This window comes from Marmota marmota, unplaced genomic scaffold (assembly GCF_001458135.2).
Source record: "Marmota marmota marmota unplaced genomic scaffold, marMar, whole genome shotgun sequence".
Classification (NCBI taxonomy): Eukaryota; Metazoa; Chordata; class Mammalia; order Rodentia; family Sciuridae; genus Marmota; species Marmota marmota.
In genome coordinates this window covers 17,872,129-17,884,350 of record NW_026000142.1, presented here as the reverse complement: position 1 = coordinate 17,884,350, position 12,222 = coordinate 17,872,129, and the positions used below count along the sequence as shown (strand labels likewise).

The 12,222-nt window shown below is 41.8% G+C and overlaps 1 protein-coding gene across 1 annotated transcript; it reads right to left on the bottom strand.

Moving 5' to 3' along the window:
* Positions 1-2,778: 2,778 nt before the first annotated feature.
* Lmod2 (leiomodin 2) lies at positions 2,779-10,758 on the bottom strand. Its single transcript, XM_015488289.2, has 3 exons — positions 10,336-10,758; positions 3,794-5,161; positions 2,779-3,252 (listed from the first exon to the last, which is right to left on the bottom strand). The coding sequence occupies exons 1-3, from the start codon at positions 10,606-10,608 to the stop codon at positions 3,226-3,228; spliced, it is 1,668 nt and encodes a 555-aa protein (XP_015343775.1). The 5' UTR covers positions 10,609-10,758; the 3' UTR covers positions 2,779-3,225.
* Between the last annotated feature and the right edge of the window lie 1,464 nt (positions 10,759-12,222).

Genomic DNA, 12,222 nt, shown 5'->3' with positions numbered 1-12,222 from the left:
CATGCACAGGTGCCAGAAAGAATAGTATGAGGTCCCTCCTTACATGGAATATAGTCACATGAGGATGGGGCTTGAACTCTTTTGCTCACCAAGCCTCTCCAGCATCTGTAGGAGTTTCTGGAACATGGTATGCACTCAGGAAATGTCTGCAGATTTTAAGTGCACCAATTGTGGTACATATTTTGGATCTTTCTAAGTCTCAGGTCAATCCTTAGCCTTTTATATAATGTATGTGGTGATTAATGGACCTAAAAATCCACCTTAGCAGCCTCAGAGAAACAAAGAAGAAATAGTTTTAACTATGTCACAAAAGGAATAAGTTACGAGCTCTTTTCAAGAGCATATTGATCACCTTGTCTTTAGAATATCTCCATATAGACATTGCAGCCTGTCACTACCTCTTCCTTTCACCCTCATAGCAACCATCTCAGGGCAAGTGTTAAATCAAGATCCTGCTGACACAGAGTTATTAAATACCTATGGCAGCAGGGCCTGTGAAGCAGTGTGAGACTCAGCATTCTGGCCCTATTTCAAATCAGAATGAGGTGTATTTTCGGAGGTCCACACGTATGTATAAATCATAGCCTAAACGTCTCATCGGGTCTTGGATAGCCTTTCTCCCAGTGATTTGAAAGCTCTTTATAGAAGATGAACTAATTAGTTTCGTACCAGCTTTGTGAGTTTGCAGAGAGTATGAACTAGGGTCCCCATCCTGTGTTGAATGATGACTAACATAAAATCTTACGTGTTTACAGTACTAGATTCTGCAATAGCACATTCTAGAAATGTTTTTTTCCTTAATGATAAGCATAACTATGTCTTATTATGGACTTTATAGTGTTCTCTTTTGTGGATTGAATGTGAAGGCCCATATCTTTATTTGGATTTTGTAGAATGCCTAGTAAAAGCGCATTCTGCAATCTCTGAAGTAGGAGAAAAGCTCTAGCAAGGTAGCTTTTTATGATGCAAAAGAGAAAATATGTCTTCTAGTCACTCCTTTCTGAGGAGAAGGCCTGGCCAGTCTCTCCACTCCAACCAGCTCCTGTCAACACATCACTAGCTCTTCCCTCCTCATTCCGGAGGGCTGCCACATACCTTTTCTGGGACTCCTGTATGCTCTTATCAATGACCAGATTGTCAGCAGACACTTGCTCCTCTGCCTCAACAGGATGGAATTGGAAGCTGTTCACCTGTCACTCCCGCCCCTCCATGTAGGAGAACCCTGACATTGTGCACACGGTATTAGGGGAAAGAAAGGTCTGACTTGACTTTATAGTCTAAATTTATGCATGAGTGCACACACACACACACACACACCTTTGAAAACCTAAACTTAACTTATTTCTTTAAGCAAGAGTAAACATGATGATTGTGAATGCTAATAGAAGGAAGTGAAACAGAGAATGACTTCCAAGGGAAATAACCAACTTCGTGTGGTTGGAGGAATCCAATCCTCCTTTGGAGGATTCCAGTCAGGATGGAAGCATTGAGGGGCAATGACATGGAAAGAACCTGCGTTATGTAGTCATGGTTTCCTAACTTTTCTGTGCGTTAGTTTCTTTGTATATACAATGGGGACACCGCATTTTGAGGCTGTGAAATATACTGGAGACATCACTCACCTACCACCCTCTTAGCTCACTGGGCCTCTGGAATCCTCTTGAAGTGATTACAATGGCTATTCTTATTCAGTAAGAGAATGGATAAACAATGGGAATAAACTTATAGAAACAAACCAAGGAAGTGTCAAAGAAAATTTCTAGTGAAACACAGTCTTCTTGATTGGAGATACCCAAAACTCTGTCCATGAAGCAAATCATTATTGAATGGATAGCCCTGAGACCTTGTGGAGACCGCTTTTCTAATCTGTAGGAAACAAAGGATACATGGCTAATCATAGTTAATACAGAGGACTTTAGAAAGGATTTATAGCTTTCATACATGACGAGGGAGAACTGGAGTGGAGCCAAGGTAATCTCTGATACATCTTTCTTTGATGGGAATTTGGATGCCTTTCCATCAACACAGGATGGAGGGGAATGATAGCAGGGAATTGGAAATACATCAGCCATGTCATCAGGTATGTTTCATGGATGTCGGCATCACCACGGTTGTATAAGGGGAAAAAAGAAGCAAAACACCACTGAGACCCACTGTCCAGGGAGGGTTCCCAGGGAGACCTGAATGGTGTGTCTTTAGCATTAGTCCAAAGGTGGCTGGGAATTTGGGGGTTTGCCTCTCAGGCATTCCTTTGGCACTTATTTGCTCCCTATCAAGAAACTTCCTAACTTTCCACTTACTCCCCTCAGAAATAGTTGGTTTTCATAATAAATGACTGAATTAACCACTGGCTTCCATCATACCTAATGGAAACACAGGTCCATCCACTTTCTTCCTGGCTCTAATATCAATGAATCCAGAATGATAAAGGTGACCCTTTTATCCTTTTGTTTTATTGTTACAAGAACCTATTTGGCAGGGCTGTACTGGAGATTGAACCCAGGGCTGCTTGACCACTGAGCCACACCCCCAGCCTTTAAAAAAATGTTTAATGTTGAGACAGAGTCTCGCTAAGAGGACAAGGCTGGCCTTAAACTTGCAATCCTCTTGCCTCAGCCTCCCAAGTACCTGGCATTATAGGCATTTGCCACAGTGCCTGGCACAAGAGCCCATTAAAGAAAGTTCTTGATCCCAGTCCTTTAGAAAGAGATATGGTCAAAATTTCTTAGACATAATGAAATAACAAAAGGCAAATGCTAAGGACTCAAACCTTTTGAGTGAGAATGTAATATTTTTAATATTCAGCAATGTTACATACATATCTGACAAATGTACCAACTTACAGAAAAATATTAGTCTGACTTTTTTTAAAAAAGAAAAAATAACCCTTTGATCCAAATTTATTTGGATTACAAAAATAATAGCACATTTCTTAAACTCCTGACAGCTCCAAGTCACCAACACATCCAGAGATATGAAGAGCATTTTTAACCACTTCTTGTCCACACAAATCCCACGAAAATTAAAAAAAAAAAAAAAACTTTATTTTCATATTTACAGAAGAAATATGCTGATTGTTCCTTTAAATTCTCTTTGGAATTTCTGGGTGAAGCTATTTTTAAAGTCAGAGAACATTTCAAATTAAAGGCGGCAACTGAAAACATCCCATGATGTATTTTTACTTAACACCATGAACAGTTCTGCATACTCTTCTAGAGACTGTTTTTATCGCAGAGCTTCTGGAACTTCCACCTACAAATACAGGGAATTTCTTTCAATGAAGCAACACAAAACACATACACACAAAACACATACACACGCACATAGATAGATATCCATAGGGTCTGTCTCTACCAGTATATTGTGAGAAAAACCCAAATATAGATTGATTATTGCTGTATATAAATCCACATTTTATATTATACATCAGGCTGTCCTGCTTGCAACTTTGTTTAAAATTTTTGACAAGTGATGAATCCTCTTGGAATGTAGACTGTACTCCCTGACTTTCATATTAAGGAAATTGGATTTTTTATATGTTGGAATGTTTTAAAGGGGTCTTGGCCCTCAAAAAACTGAGGTGCTAAGCAGGTGGCTCAAGCACGGCTCTCAAATGGAAATGTGCTTATTCATGTACCTGCGCCTGACACCTTGCTTGGTATACTTGCTCTCACATACTGAAATATTTAGAATACTAATAAGTATTTGGAGAGGTGACTTTGGTACCACCAGGCAACGGGGTACAACTCACTTATTAACTCTGTGTCTGAAGTTCTGTTCTGGGGTGACTTACCCTCCTTAGCTGTCTTATGCTGCTTCCCCGAATTGCTTCCATGAGGTTCTCATGAGCTGATCTCTGTGGGGTAGAAGGTCGGGAACTGTCTTCCATTTTCTTTTCTTGCACGGACCTCAGAGAATTTTTTATTTCCTTTAGGATATTGTTTGGCTGTTTCTTAACCCTTTTTCCTTTTTTCTTTTTCTGTCCATTTTGCAGTGCCCGCTGGGCACTCTCCTGTTGTTTGATGACTTCTGCGATGTTTCTGGTGATGACCTTTTTCTCTGGAAGAGGGGGAGCTGGAGGAGGTGGTGGAGGAGGAGGGGGTGGAGGGGGAGGTGGAGGCAGCTTCTGGGGAGGAAGAGGTGGAGGAGGAGGTGGGGTGGCCACAGGAGATGGAGGTCGGCTCCGCACAGTCTGCACTTTCTTGGGGAGTTTGGGGGATGACCAGGGAGATTGCCTGGGAGATGCATAAGGTGAAGAGCCAGGCGTTCCTCTTTGCCAGACTTTGGTCCTAAGGTTGGATCCTCCATCATATCCCTCTTGCTGTTTTTGCTCCTGCATCCTCTTTTGCCTTTGCTTATCCATATTTCTCGTTAAAATGCTCGTCATGCTCATTCTTGGTCCTGGGAGCTCGAAGTGGTATCCCAGCCTCAGCAGCGTCGTGTTCTCCTTCAGCAGCTTGACGATCTCCATCTCCACCTGGCTGCCCATGATATGCCTCTGGTTGTGGAAGCGCAGCTCGGTGAGCACCGTGTTGTGCTGCAGAGCCCTCATGATGGCCAGGATCCCCTTTCCTGTGATGAAGTTGGAATCCACGTTGACGTTGGTGATGTGCTCGTTGACCTTGAGCATGTCCGCAATGGCCATGGCCGCGCTGTCGTCAGCGTGCGTGTTGGCCAGGCTGAACGTCTTCACCACCGTGTTGTCCTTAAGGGCCTCGGCAAAGCGGGTGAGGGTCTGCGACGTGATGTTCTCTATATTGTTCAGGTTGACTTCTGTGGTGTCCGGGTCATTGTTTCTAATCTTTTCCAAAGCATCTTCAATAACCGTCGGATTTCCACAAGGGTGAATGGCTGCAGGTGACTCTGTGTTCCTCCCACTGTTGCCGTTGGTCAAATTGATATTTTCTATCTGACTTTTAAATGTCTTTGGCTTAGAGTGGTCAGAATTGACACCATCATAGTTCACAGTTCCGTTGATCCCTTTGGGGGTTTCAATGGTTCTTTCCTCTTCCTCTTCGCTCTCCTCTTCCTCCTCTTCCTCCTGGGACTCCTCTTGTTCCTCCTCCTCCTCCTCCTCTGTATACACCTCCTCAGAAACCTCACTGTTACTCTCTGTGAAGATTAGCTCTTCCTCACTCTCTTCTTTGTCTTCTTCTGCAACCTGGAGAGTTTTAATGCACATTTTATTAATTTATAACAGTAGCATATGACAAGTAACAAGTCTATAATGAAAGATATTAATAATCCCCTGCTTCTGAGCTCTCTCCTTGAGGTGGCCAAGGTCCATATTTTGTTATATAACCATCAAACAACTTTTTCTATGCGCATTTGTTTTGCACAGCATATCAAGCATTCGACTTGTTGAGTACCAATATATTATCATTTTGCCATGTGAGCAAATGGTCAGAACCTCAATTTTGGAAAACTACTGATAATTTACTCTGTCTTCCCACTATGGGCTCTGCACTACTTGATTCCTTGTCTACTTAGAGTTAGCAAATTCAGGCCTCCATCTGGCATCAGCGCTTGGTCCTTTCTTATTTCTCCATCCTGAGCAAAAAAATAAAATATGTCTATCTACCTATCTATCTATCTATCTATATATATATATATACACACACACACACATACACACACACACACACTGTGGTAATGTGTTTGCTTTATCTAATGTTAAAAAATTCTCCCCCAAATTTTCTGGCAATAGCATATGTAACCTGGGCCAATTGCTTTCTGCTTCTCTTGTCTCAGTGTAGACAGAAGCTGAAGTGTCATTTACTCCTCCACGTTTATCTACTTCTGTGATAGAGCCAGGCCCAGGGACCCAGAGCCTCCATATCACCTGTGAACTGTTGCTCCTGACAGCAGGGAGGTCAAAACCAGGCTCTATGCAGAAAAACATTCAGATTACCTTTTCCAGCAATCACTTGGAAACTTCTAGTGAGCTCAGAGTTCAGTGAGATGGACTGCAGACAACCAGGAGGGAAAGAAGATCACTCTGGCACCCACTAGATTCTAACCAGTAACATAGATCAGCAGAAAATAGTAGAAAATTGTGAAGCAAGTCTTTGCTCAGTCTGGTGTTTTTAAGTTATTTTACACATATCATTTACAAAGGACTTTCAGGTAAACACAATTTCATACTATCTTTGTCTTTCCTGTTTACAGGATTCACTGTACAAAGACGCCCACATGACCCCTTCTTTCTTTTTCTTGTTATCTTTAATGATTTAAAAAAAAATGTCTGGAAAGTGCTGACAGAGCCTGATTTTCCCTCATGCTCTCTTTTGAGTCCTTTATCCTCTCTGAAGCCCTTGGGTTCTCCCCTGTCTCCAAAGCTCTGAAGCTTCCCTCTACATTGGAAGGTTGTTTTCGACTCTAAGGGCTGCTGCCGCCTAAGGCATGTGCATCAAGCTTTGGAAAACACTGCAGCTGTCTCCAAGTTTGTTTGCCCAGTTGCTATCACAAAATAGTCTCCAGAAATCTACTTGTGTGGAGTGGCAGGCACCAAGTGATGGCCTGGGAAGGGGTCAGCCCCTCCTAGGATGACTTATCCAGTTTTAATTTGCTTACTTCTTTGGGAGCAGAAAGGAGAGGGATGGTGTGTGTGTGTGTGTGTGTGTGTGTGTGTGTCGGGGAAGGGGGACTGGTGGTGGCTCTCTACCAGTCACATCTCAACAACACACACACACAAAGAAAGAGTTTGGCTGTGGTCAAGCCCCTTGGCATAGATGAGGAGTAAGAGAGGGCCAGCAGTGGAATAAATGGATTACCTGGAGGAAGGAAGAATTGCAGACAGACAGTTCTCACTACCACCCCAAATCCCTTTATACGTGTTTTTATAATCCTAGCCCCTGTCAATTATGTGTGTGTGTGCACACATGTCTGAAAGTGTGTTTTAGTTTTTTAGCCTTTGGAGAAAAGGAATCTCTCTCAAAATCCAAGGTATGCTGCCTTTTCTGCCACTATTACATTTCATGCTCTTTGGTTTTCAGAAGTCCTTTAGGCTCTATTTGCAAGAGATGTTTCCCCCTCGAAATATACCTGGAAAGATAATATCTGATCCTTTATCTAGCAATGTGAGTTGTCAGGTAACACCTAAATGATGCCTCATAGAAAGCTTTCTTTGATGCTCCTTCAAATTATCCCTGCAATGTGTTCCCCATAGTATTTTATCTCCCCCAACAAACTACCTATCACATTTTATTATAAATACGTGTTATTTTTTTCTAATAGACAATTATTCCCGTGACAGCAGGGACCATGTCAGGTTTGCTTACCTAGCACAGTGTTTAGCATGTAGCAGGGACTCCACAAATGTTTTGTTTACTGAAGGAATCTAAACTGACATGGATTAACAGCTGCTCACTGTTGGGACCAGACCTTGGAGAAAGCATGATCAGGTCGGGTGGAGGTAAGGCAGTCAGTCAACTGTCCTGCTTTGTGTGTCTTAGTCTGGAGAGCCTCCTAAGATGCAGGATTGTTAGTTGTAAAATCTAGATAGTCCTGAGCCATCTGAGATGGTCAGTTACCTCATAAGGGGGAATGTCTAGAAGAAGAACATCAGAAAGGGACCTAGAGAGGGGAAGTGGACATGAAGTTTCAGAAACTTTGCCTCTAAACTTTATAAATTATTCCTGCACTAGGGGATATACATGTCCTGTTTGCCATCACTTTGGAGAATGGAGGTGGGAAGTTGGGTGGTGAGGTGGGAACGGGGAGGTGGTCAGGGAGAAAATAGGGAGAAGCAAGTACTTTTAGAGAATGAGTAGGGCTACAAGAGGGAGGTGGCCAGCCATTTCTCCTGATCACCTCTCTGGCATCACTATATGAACAAAGAGGCAAGAGACTTGGTTTTTAGTTCTGGTTCTGTTTCTGCCCATAAAGCAAAATAAAACAAAATCTGGTTGACTTTAGGTGACTCACTAAACTTCTCTGTCTCAAAGAAACTACAGTAGAGTTAAGTGATTTTTAAAGTCATGATCACCTGGAGGGCTGATGGGTTCCCTTCCCAGAGTTTCTCATTCAGAAGACATTGGGTAGCCCTGAAACATGCAGCTTTACGAAGTTCCAGAGTGATGCTGATGCTACTGGCTGGGCACCCACAATTTTAAGAACCATAGTCTTTGTGCCAACAAAATCTAGTTTGAATTTCAGTTCTTCTTACAAGCTGTTAACCTCAAATAAGTTTCTTAAGCTCTCCTAGTCTCACTTCTCCTGCACAAAAGGGTAAGAATGAAATGAGATAATGTGAAGAAACTCACTGGCACCTGCAGAGATCCCACAGCTACTCAAATGAGGGGAGCTGGATGGCTGGACCATTGTGTGTCCATCTGGGCCCCTGGAGCTTTCATGCATCACACATTTGTGTGAACCAGGGTGGGCAGAAGCCACGTATTGCACAGGATTTTCATAAGCCTTTACAGAGCCAGGAGCCTGACCTCCCCAAACCCCCAGCTCCTTCTCATGGTCCCTGATGTACAGCTTGTCACTTACACAGCTGCCCTGCTCCTCTGCCCTCCTCAGCTGCTTTGAGTCTTTTCCTGGGCTGGGAATGGATTTACACCCTCCATCAGCAAGCTTCTGCCCTTAACTCCTTGTGACTAGAGGGACAGCTGGCCAGATACGGGAAAGTGTGGTGGGAGGAAAGCTAACTAGCTGAGAAAGGAATCAAAGTTCATAAACAAGACAGCCTCTCTAATTGGGCTGATAAGCCACTGGCAGAGATCAGCAAAACCTTTGGCAGGATCAGGTGGGTTTCACCAACAGCTGACAACAGCTTGTCCTTTGGTTCCCACCATTGTCATGACATTATGACATTAAAATGCCTTTGTCGGGTTATTGCTGTAGTTGTCTATATGTCCTGGGTATTCAAAGACAATTTTATTCTTTTTATGAAGGAAATTCTTTAATAACTGTAATAAACATGCCACTTTATTTCACCAAACTTTTAACAATCATTCCCACATCAGATTTAAAAACAAAAAAATAAAAAATAAAACTTCTTAACATTATGATTGTGGAGGAATTGACCGGCCCAAATCCTGACTGGTCATGTGTGTGCCTTCTCATTTCCCCTTCTAGTTTCTTAATACAGGCCGTGACTGTGGCTTTGGCAGACCCTGTTCTGATCCCAGTGGCCCTTCCTGCAATGATTGACGTGGACAAAACTCACACATATCTATCTTGCTGCAAATGTGTCTCACACACCTATCATCAAGATCACCCAACAGTACCCAGATTAGTACTGTGGCAGCTTGTGGATGGCATGAAGCCATTTTGATTGTAGGTGATTTCCATGGAGTGCAAGAATTTTAAACTATTCTCCTGATTTGTATTCTTCCACAAATTCAGAATTATTTGTTATGTTAACATTTCTTACATTATAACATCCTTCTTTGTCTAATGACTTTCCCAGAGCATAGTTTTTTGAACCTCCTTCCAGTCATGATTTTTTGGCAGATTGAAAGTCACTGTTTACTGGGCAGTACATAAGAGCTTAATAAACCTGAGGTCTCTGATAAGACCACGTTTCCTAGCCTCAAGAATCACCATCATAAAATAGAAAGGATTCAGGGATGATTCCACAAGCGTACTTAACCTGGATCCTTAAAGGGCTTTCATCATTTTGAAATTGTATGCAAAAGTGTGTGTATGTGTGTGTGTGTGTTTGCACACACACACACGTGCATTTTTTTGAAGAAGTCTAGAACTTATCGAAATCTCAAAGGGCTTCTTGATTCACAAAAGATACATGTACTGAGCTCCCTCAATGTACACATAGAAAGAATCCTACAGAAGTGACCATTTAGTCAAAGTTTAGCTGTTTGGGGACAGAGCAGGAGTAGTAGCCCCTTGGCTCAGCCCCAAGGGCTTCCCACCAGCCTACACTTCTTGGTGTTAGAAACATGGAACTATTTTTTTTACTGTAGCCATTACTGCAGTCAAAGCAACACAGAACAAATGGAACTGAATAGAAACTACACAGAAACAGATACTATGTCTTGTCACCAACTTTCAACTAAAATAAGACTTAGGTTTGGCAAAATATTTAAACTCATACCTTGATTGTGAATAATTTCCCTCTTGAGGTTCCCACATTTAGTTAAAAAAAAAAAAAGGCCCAGCTAAGAATTTTTAAACTAGTATGATCCATGGGTGGCTACAAAAGTTACAAGTCTATTTCAGCCTGAGAAATGTCTCAGTAATAAGTACAAATGAGTTATAAGAAGGTTAAAGTCATGAGGACTGAAAAGTTAGAGGAAACAGAGTGTCTGGGCTTGGGGTTGGGGAAGGGCAGTGGGAGCAGCTAAGGAAAAGTCCCAAGGAGCCTACCTTTCCACACTCCCCCAGCCTCTCCTTCTCCAGGAGTTTTTGGGACTCCTTTTCCCAATAGGCCATCAGTGCCTCTCTGCTGAAAGTCCCTGTGGGCGTTTTCTCAGTCAGACTCTTTTGCCTTAGCCCCACCGGAAGGTTGCGGTCAGGTTCAATATCTTCCAGTTCCCTCTCTAGCTCCTTCAGCTCCTCAGCTGACAGGGAGGCCAGGAGTTCGTCCTCATCGATGGATTCATATTTACTAAGTCCTCTTCTGTAGCCAAAGGTAGACATGGTCCCTGCTTCGTCAGACCCCCAAGGAGCTGGAAGAACTAGGCATTCAAGGTAGCCAGAGGCAGGCAGGGAGGCAGGCGGGCAGGCTGGTCGGCAACTGGTGCTAGGAGTGGCTGCAGTAGCCTTTTAAGAGTGGTGATCCAGGGCTGTGACAATGCAGAGGGGGTGAAAGCATGGGCTGTTTTAAGCATCACACGTCAGCTAGACATTTGAACACAAAGAATGTCACATCGGTGGTGGATGGAGGTCTCAGAACCAGTGGGGATTATTAGCATAGTGGCCAGGGCCATATTTAGCTGAGCCTGATAGCTTATGAGGACAGGCAGAGAGTGTTTCAGATAGGGAGTGACATGGCTCCTCTCACTTTGTGTTCAAAAGCAAGGGAATAAAATATATTTCAAAAACGACCTGCCACTACTACCACAGCCATGAAGAGATTCTTTCATTATCAATTTAGAGGTTGAGCCATGACTCTGCAGTACCCTAGTGGTAGATTTTCTGGTCTTGTATAAATATAATGTAGGTGGTGGGGATGGGACAGAGATCATAATAATACAGCGCTTTATAATTTTATTGTACTTCACAATTTACAAAGCACATTCATGTAATTTTCCTAGTCATAAGTCCTGTGAGATAAATAACATGATCCTCTTTTACAGATTTTGGCAATTGAGACTCTGAGAGATTAAGTGAAATATTTGAACCAGACAGCTGGGAAGGCAGAAGTAAATTTGTCCACTGCACCAAATGGCTTCCTTCCCCACCTCATGAGCACTAGTAAAAAATTAGATCTTCAGATAAAACACAAAATGATAAGTAATAATCCTGGGTATAATTTATTAAGGACTCACATGATGCTAGCTAGCCCAGTGCTAAGCATTTTAAATATTTTATCATCTCCCTCAACACAGTCCTTTAAAGTGTATACCATTGCTCATATTTTACTACTAAAGACCCAAAGAAGTTAAGTAATTAACCTGGGAGCACAGAGTTAAAAAGGAGTAAAGATAGAATTTCAACCTAGATTTGTATCTGAGCTGAAAATTGAAGGAATGCTAATTTGTAATTACATATATGCACATATCCTTGTGAATGTGTTAAAATATATATAATTGTTTACAGGACTTCAAAAGAATAATACTTTAGCATAGTTATATAAAACTCTATTAAAATGTGTATGCATGGTACATTTTAATACTTGCATAATGTAAGTATTTCATTTATACATTCAATAGTTGGTGAATCCAAACTTTTCTAAGTTTGGATTATGAATGATACTTCTATAAATATGTAGCAGATAAATCTTAGAGTGGTTATATATTTTCATGTTTCTTGGATAGATACGTATAAGTAGAGTGATTGGGCTATATGGTAAATTCACTTTTTAAGAAACTGCAAAAGTGTTTTCCAAAATGGCTGCCCCCATCAACATTTCATGTCAGTTTCTCTACATCCTCATCTGTTATTGTTGGTCTTTCTGATTACAGTCATTTTAGTGAGTGTGAATGGTAGTCTGAATTTTAATTTCTCTACTAATGATATTGGGCACTATTTCATGTGTTTATTGGCCATCTATTCTTTGGTAAAATACTCAAATTTTATGCTTAAATCGAG

Excerpts from the sequence above, each read along its gene's own strand:
- Lmod2 (XM_015488289.2), bottom strand. The coding sequence starts at position 10,608 with ATGTCTACCTTTGGCTACAGAAGAGGACTTAGTAAATATGAATCCATC. Across the intron at positions 5,162-10,335 it reads GGCTGGGGGAGTGTGGAAAG|GTTGCAGAAGAAGACAAAGA; the intron begins GTAGGCTCCTTG and ends AAAACTCTCCAG. Across the intron at positions 3,253-3,793 it reads GCATAAGACAGCTAAGGAGG|GTGGAAGTTCCAGAAGCTCT; the intron begins GTAAGTCACCCC and ends CTGTATTTGTAG.